General features: G+C 38.9%; 1 protein-coding gene across 1 annotated transcript in view; it reads left to right on the top strand.

Moving 5' to 3' along the window:
• The window catches only part of dennd4c (DENN/MADD domain containing 4C), a 135,232-nt gene that overhangs the window by 51,406 nt on the left and 75,877 nt on the right, over positions 1 to 7,949 (top strand). The window contains exon 4 of the mRNA XM_048619579.1: positions 4,135 to 4,387. Within this exon, the coding sequence (XP_048475536.1) occupies positions 4,135 to 4,387 (253 nt within the window). The remainder of the gene's footprint in view (positions 1 to 4,134; positions 4,388 to 7,949) is intronic.

Here is a 7,949-nt window from a genome sequence, read left to right as displayed (position 1 = left end):
ATCGTGCTCTACACCTTGTTATCCCAGTATTCTTTGGTAGTCTCTTTGCATCCTGTCACAATTTGCTTTCCTACCTAAGTTCATAAGCAAACCTGTCTGCATTACAGTTGGTCTTTTCTTCAAATCATTAATGCTGATCATAAGTAATTAAGAGCCCAGTACTAATACCCATAGCACTTCACTCATTACAGTTTGCCAACCTGAAAATGATGTACATATTTCGACTGAAGTTGCTGGAAAAGCTCAGCAGGTCTGGCAGCATCTGAAGAAAAATCAGAGTTTATGTTACAGGTCTGGTGACCGTTCCTCTGTTCTGAAGAAGGGTCACCAGACCTGAAGCATTAACTCTGATTTTTCTTCATAGGTGCTGCCAGATCTGCTGAGTTTAGCCAGCAACCTCTGTTTTTGTTTTTGTTCCTGATTTATTTCATCCGCAGTTCTTTGGGTTTTTACATATTTCAACTGTTTTGTTATTTAGCTAATCCTCTATCCATAAACTAACATGGGTCCCCCATTACTTCAAATTCTTGTTTTCAGCAGTAACCTTTTCAGATGGCATCTTTATTGATTGTCTTTCGGTAGCCAAACTACACTACACCTGGTTCCTCTTTATCCACTCTGAAACAACTCCTAATAAATTTGTCAAGCATTATTTCCCTTCCACAAAATCATTTTGACTGTGCCTGACTACTATGGTTTTCTAAATGTCTTGCTACTACACTTCTAATAATGGATAGTAACATTTTCTTGATGATGGATGACTCTATATAACATTAAAGATGTGTGGTGTGTATGGAGTGTTGAGTAAACCAGTGTTGATTTTGAAATATCAATGGGTTAGGTTCCTGCTTCTCACTGCAGGACCGTTATGTACTCGACTGGAGCCTGGGTTGAGCACGGCAAGCTCGTAGCCACAGTTGACTACCTCCCTCTTGAAATGTTTGAGAGGGACAACGTAACATACATTGAGGGAGATTTCAGAGCTGAACCTGACCATGTCTGTCCCTGAAGATGGCACATAGACGTTCCCAGTCATAGTTGCAAGCTTGAAATCAGTACACAAATTGAATTAGATTTCTCACTTCTTAGTATGTTCTGCTAAGTGTAAGGTGTAATGCTCAAACTGCTACTCAGTTGATCTCGACTAACAGTTCTGTATCCTTTTTGCCCACTGCCCTCTTGGACTCTGCACTGAGCTTCTGACCCCACCATCACAAAAACTATCTACTTGCATCTGTAGCATTGACAGTCGCCACCCATTGAAAGTGCCTCATCTGCTGATAACCTCATCTTGACTCCAGGGTTCAATATTCCAGTCTTCTCTGTCCAAAGCACCCAGTGGACAGGCAGAGGCAAATATGTGAAGACTACACAAAGGAACTGCAACAATTGTTAATTCCTATCTAGCACAGAAATAAAACTGGAAGTGTGCATGGCCATAGCTTCCAAGGGAAATTAAGCATAGTATTAGATCCAAGGAAGGGGCATACAAATTGGTCAATAACAGCAGTAGACGGGAGGATTGGGAACAGTTTAGACTGTAGTGAAGGAGGACATAGGGATTGATTAACAGCGGAAAAATAGAGTAGAATGCTTCTATAGATGTGTGAAGAGGAAAAAGTTAGTGAAGATCAATGTAGGTCCCTTACAATTGAAAACAGGGCAAGTTATGATGGGCAACAAAAAGATGACAGATCAATTAAATACATAGTTTCATTCTGCCTTCATAAGGGAGGACACAAATAATGCCACAAAACTCTTGGGGGACATATGATCTGATGCGAGAGAGAAACTGAAGGAAAACCATATTATCAGAGAAATGGTGTTGGGGAAATTGGGATTAAAGGCTGACAAATCCCTGGATCCCAGTAATGCAAATCCCAGGGCACTTAAGGAAGTGGCCCTAGAAATAGTGGATATATTGGTAGTCATATTTCAAGATTCTACAGACTTTGGAACAGCTCCTATGGGTTGGAGGGTAGCTAATGTAACCAGACTCCTTTTTTTTTAGAAAAAGATGGGTATAGAGATACAGGGAATTGTAGACTGATTAGCTTGACAGTGGTAGTGAGGAAAATGCTACAGTCCATTATAAAAAGATTAATAGCAAAACCCATGGAATATAGTGACAGGAGTGGACTGGAACAACTTTGGTTTATGTGAAGGAAATGTTGACAAATCTACTGGAATGTTGAGAGAATATAACTAGTAGAGTTGATAAGTGGGAACCAGTCCATTTACTTGGACTTTAGAAGGCATTTGCTAAGGTCCCACATGAGAGATTAGCAAGTAAAATTAAAGCATACGGGATTTGGTGATGTGCATTGACATGGATGGAGAACTGTCTGACAGACTGGAAACAGTAGGAATAAACTGGTCATTTTCAGAGTGGCAGCCCATGACTGTCGGGGTACTGTGGGGATCATGGACCCCAGCTATTCGCAATATATATTAATGATTTAGATGAGGGAACTAAATCTCCAAGTTTGTAGACTGCAAAGTTGGTGGGAGAATAAACGGTGGGAAAGAGGCAGAGATCCTGTGATGTGGGCATATACATGGCAGATGAAGCATAATATGGATAAATGTGAGGTTATCCACCTTGCGAGCAAAAAGGGAAGGTGGGTTATTATCTGAATGGCTGTAGACTGGGAAAGGGAGGGTGTCAGGAGACCTGGATGTCCTTGTACACTCGTTGCTGCAAGTAAGCATGCAGGTGCAGCAGGCGTTGAAGAAGGCAAACAGTATGGTGGACTTCATTGCGAGAGAATTAGAGTGCAAGAGCAAGGATGTCTGGCTGCAATTGTACAGGGCCTTGGTGATGTCACCCCTGGAATATTGTGTGCACTTTTGGTCTCCTCATCTGAGGAAGGAGATTCTGGCTGCGGAGCAAGCCCAAAACGGATTTACCAGGCTGATTCCTCGGATAGTAGGACTGATGTAGGAAGAGAAGCCAGATTGGTTAGGACTATATTCGTTGGAGTTTAGAATAGTCTCATAGAACCGATAAAATTCTGACAGGACTATACAGAGTAAACACCTGAAGGATTTTTCCCAATGACGGAGGAGTCCAGAACCAGGGGTCACAGTTTAAGGATGTGGGATAGGCCATTCAGGACTGAGATGAGGAGAAATTTCTTCACCCAGAGAGTGATGAACCTGTGGAATTTTCTGCCACAGAAAGTAGTTGAGGCTAAAACACTAAATGTTTTCAAGGAGTAGTTACCTATAGATCTTGGCACTAAAGGTATCCAAGGATATGGGGTGAAAGTGGGAACAGGCTACTGAATTAGATGATCAGCTGTGATTGAATGGCAGGCCACACCCAAAGGGCTGAATGACCTACTCCTCCTGTTTGCTATATTTCTAGGTTTATAAACTTTAGCTCATGCAAAATTATGCACCCTGTTCTATTCATCCTTCAACTCATTGCTTGCTAATAAGTATTGGCTCACAATTCAGAACAACCTTTTCCACATAACTGAAACTCTGTTGAAATATTTAGTTCAGGGTGCTGATAGTCTTATTTGACCATTCATTCACATGGGTTGTAGTAGCGCTGATTGTGTGGTTTTCTGTCAGTATGTTCTCAGGCAGTGGCTTGCATTACTGATAAAGGAGAACTAAAAACATGTTTTACGGACAAAGGTATTTTGTTCTTGTCAGGTAATTCTTAACTTCAATCTGCCTTTTGTAATTTGAAAATGTTCAGGACTTGTTTTTGGTTTGGCTTCATGATTCAATTTAATCTTTTTAACCTTTTTAAAGTATGGAACAAACATCATGTACTAATTGTCCATCCATCACATGGTTGAGATGACACTGACAGTACTTGCCTGTCTCTGATTCATTCACCTTGACCAATTAAATTTAAAGTGCCCTAGAAAATTATCAGCATGCACAGTTAAATCAAAACTCACATCAGAATATTTTATATTAACTGTGCTTTTTTACAATAAGAAGGAATAATATGTAATGCTAATTGTTTCCAGTTGTTCGATTCAAATGCGATTGAAATTAAGTGCTCACAAGAAAAAAAGTGGAAAATCATTGTGTTTTTCTCGATATTCTGCTTTGATTATCAAAAGACAATCCCAGAATAACTATGAACAAAGATCTGTTTTCTCATTCAAGGGTTTTATATGAAGGGAAGGAACGTCTTATTCCAGGATGTGAAATTTTACATGCAACTCCTTTCGGCCGTTGTGCTAATGTTAACAACAGTTCAACCACATCTCAGCGAATCTTCATTACACATCGGAGAGCTCCGTTGAACAGACCGCAGAATTCTTTGGCTGTGACTGATATCTGCGTTATTGTTACCAGTAAAGGAGAAACTCCACCTCACACTTTTTGCAAAGTAGATAAGAACTTGAACTGTGGCATGGTAAGGATAATTGTTGCAGGTTTCTGTATTATGGTATATGTAACAGGAAGGTGCTAGAATATTTAGTTCATAGCAATATGCCTTGCAAATTAACTGCAGCAATCCACAAATGATATCTTCTTGGAAAGTACCTTCTTTATAAACACAACTTATTTTCAATGTGGAAGGAAAAATACTTAAGCTGTCAGACTTTAAGCTGTGGATGAGATTGTGGGCACAAGCTAAAATTTCTCGAGTTTGTCACATATAAGGTGCTTTGAAGTAAAGTTAACGTTGGTATTTTAAAAGGCTCAGGCAGTAGTCTTGACAGAACTATAACTTTGCTGAATTATTCTACATAAATACCTGATTCAAGACTGCAATTTGTTAAATTGCAGATATACTCTGATAATGACCTTTTATGTAATATGAGGATGCCGCTGCCAGCTTCCACATTTTGTAAGGATGACATCATTTTCTAATTAATGGAGCTATTTTATTTTCCAACATTGTGTTCATTTTAAGCCCATTTTCCGTTATAGTGGCTTACTTCATTGACAAATGAGACTCTACAGTAGGTTCAAAAGAAGCATCCTGTTCAATTCATTGAGCTGTTAGGTTGTCTCTGATTATTGAGGTATGAAACGAAGGCCACTCTCTCAAATAAGTCCTCGTTCTCTCCAAGTACAAATATAAAAATGCATCAGGTTTTCAAGTCTTGTTGCTATATTTAATGTAGTTGGCATGTCTAAACTTGGGGAAGAGAAATATTGTTTGAATTAGGCCATGAATTGTGCTGTAAGCTGGGATGACATGATCCAGGTCCCACAGTCAGGATATGGAACCTTATTTCCTGGACAATAAAGTACACATTCTCCTTTAGAGGAGTTCTCCATGTGAACTTGCAGCCAGGAGCCTTCTCAACCAAGGCAGTCTAGAAACACATGCAGCCAGCGACAAAGTGGATTAATGTTGAAGGTACCTTGCTTTTCATGACAGTGACTGCCATTTTTCAGGTTTTAAAGGCCCTGAAACCACTTTCACAGCCACTGAAAGATGGAATGTGAGGGGGTTGGGGTGGTGGGTGCTTGAGGGGCTTGTGGTGAATGCTCAGGAGGTGAGTTCTTTAGGGTAACTTTTTTCATTTCATTTGAGATGATGAAAAAGCTAAGACCTCACATGACTAACTGCTGAACACTAAACCAAATTAATATGTACCATAACAATTCATGCATGGGCCCTCACATGCCTGCTGTTAACACATTTCCATCAGTTTGTACCCAAGCTACAGTGAATTCTGGAACATGTTGCCCAGGTTGTACTTTTTCATAGCATTTTCAATTTGTTTTTTGGTGTGGATTTGTTTGAAAATTCTCCTCTCCTTCTGCTAAGTAGATTAAATGGGTCCCTGTACAGGCTGACATTGAACATCTTGTGTTACTACCTGCTTAAATTGTCTAAAGAAAAGTAGCATTGCAGACCTGATTGTGGAGAGAGTGGGGGAAGCAAGTTTTCAACTGGAAATACGTTATTGTCTCGTAGTTGTGAGCGATGAAAATGTTAGCTATTGGAGCTAATTAGTATGGATGCTGAAACATTTGTATTATGTTTTGGAAATACGTAAGTTTTTTTTAATTTGGCTTGAAGTTTTACTGAAAAAATATATAGATAATAAATTTGTAACAGAGATAGTCGGAACTGCCGATGCTGAAGAATCTGAGATAACAAGGTGTAGAACTGGACGAACACAGCAGGCCAAGCAGCATCAGAGGAGCAGGAAAGCTGATGTTTCAGGGCTAGACCCTCCTTCAGATAATAAATTTCTTTTTCAAAGCATGATTAAATATTTTTCAAAACCTGTTTGACTGCAAATATTCTAAGCTGCACCCTGTAATATGTCAATGCAATTGATTAAAAGCTGTGAACTTAAAAACAAACTTGTTGAGATAATAGAGATAACAAGGTGTAGAGCTGGATGAACACAGCAGGCCGAGCAGGAAGGCTGACGTTTCGGGCCTAGACAAGAAATACTTCATTGAATTTGTTCTGAACTGATCTTGAGAAAGTAATTTTTTGTAATACTGCCCACCTAACTAAAACAAAACTGCTACCTGTTCATGTATTAAAAATAGAATTCTGGAAATAATGGGTGTGACAACAATTGTGGAGAGTAATAGTCATTGACCTGAAATGTTAGCAGTTTCTCCCTCCACAGATTCTGCCAAACCAGCTAAGTATTTCCAACATTTTTATTCTTCTTTCAGATTTTGATCTTCCAAAAAATTTTTCAACAGTTCATTAAAGTGCATGCATTATGTGAGATACTATAGCAGTTCAGGAAAATTACAAATAAGAATGTTTTGCTGTGTTCAAGGGAAATATTGGCAGAATGGTTCTCCTGCAGCTGTTACTTCAAGAATGTTGAGTCTTAATTGAACTGTTGTCAATAATGCAATGTGAAGCTATCCCTTAAAAGGTGAAATTATAAATGTGAGAGTTTAAACTGTGTCTAAAGAAGATAAAATGTCCCTTGTTATCTTTGACCTTTTTTGAAACACATCTATTTTGAATGCCTTAAACATATTTCACTTAAAACCAAATTCTGAACTTTGTAGCACCAAGGTTATAACCAAGAGGTATCCAGAGGAAACTATTGAATATTCTTGTCCATCATATCGTGCCTGCTGCAGGTTTAATCTTTTGAAGAATTTCCTTGTTGAAAGACCCAGTCTTGTTTCAGCTTTTTTTTTGTTTAATAATGAGCAAAGGTAAAGATCTTTTTTTTTTCTCATACCTCCTCTACTCCTGCCCCCAGCCAAAAGAAGTCTTGGGTTAATGAGCATAAACATGTAGGTAATTGTCCTGAGGAACTGTTCATAAAGCAGCTGCTTGCTGTTATGAGTCTTGTGATGATCCATTTATTGACATTCGAGGCTTGGCAGTAAATAATTCTCTTTTAGAGAGCCAAAAGTAATTTGGCACACTACAATTAAGTGAATTGCCCAAATGTTGCTGACAGAATTTGGCGTGAGCATAGAAATAATAAGTTTCCAAATTTCTTTTTGTGCTAAATAATGTAAAATGGAATAAGGATGAATTGAGTTTTCAAACTAGATTGTATGTGCACTGATTCTGAATATAATTCAAACTGACAGATGAGGAATAGTGTAGTCAAATCCAAATAAACAGGTTATCTGTTTAAACATACTCCCTGTTGTTTTGGGCCTTTGTCATACTACCAATATTTTCCATAAACTACTAACTTTGAAGTACCTTCACACATGCATCTCAAAGCACCAGAAGTATAACCAACTGGACAGAGTTGCGTTCATGTCTTGTATGAAGAGTGCATGGAGTCTCGACAAGAGTAACAGCCCACTGGCTTTGAAGATCAAGGCTGGAATACCATGAGGACTATAGACTTTGATATCCTACAGCTGTTTGATTGCGGTAGTCATCCTGTTGATGGTGGCTCACCCATAGATTCTATCAGCTGCCTCTGTGGATTCACAGTTGAAGTATTAAGAAGGCTTATTGCAACTTTGAATGACATTCTCATCCTTAAAAGAGACACCATCTTGTG

Source organism: Rhincodon typus, chromosome 3 (assembly GCF_021869965.1).
Source record: "Rhincodon typus isolate 14 chromosome 3, sRhiTyp1.1, whole genome shotgun sequence".
NCBI lineage: Eukaryota > Metazoa > Chordata > Chondrichthyes > Orectolobiformes > Rhincodontidae > Rhincodon > Rhincodon typus.
Note: the sequence above shows the minus strand (reverse complement) of the source record. Positions and strands in the feature narration are given on the sequence as shown.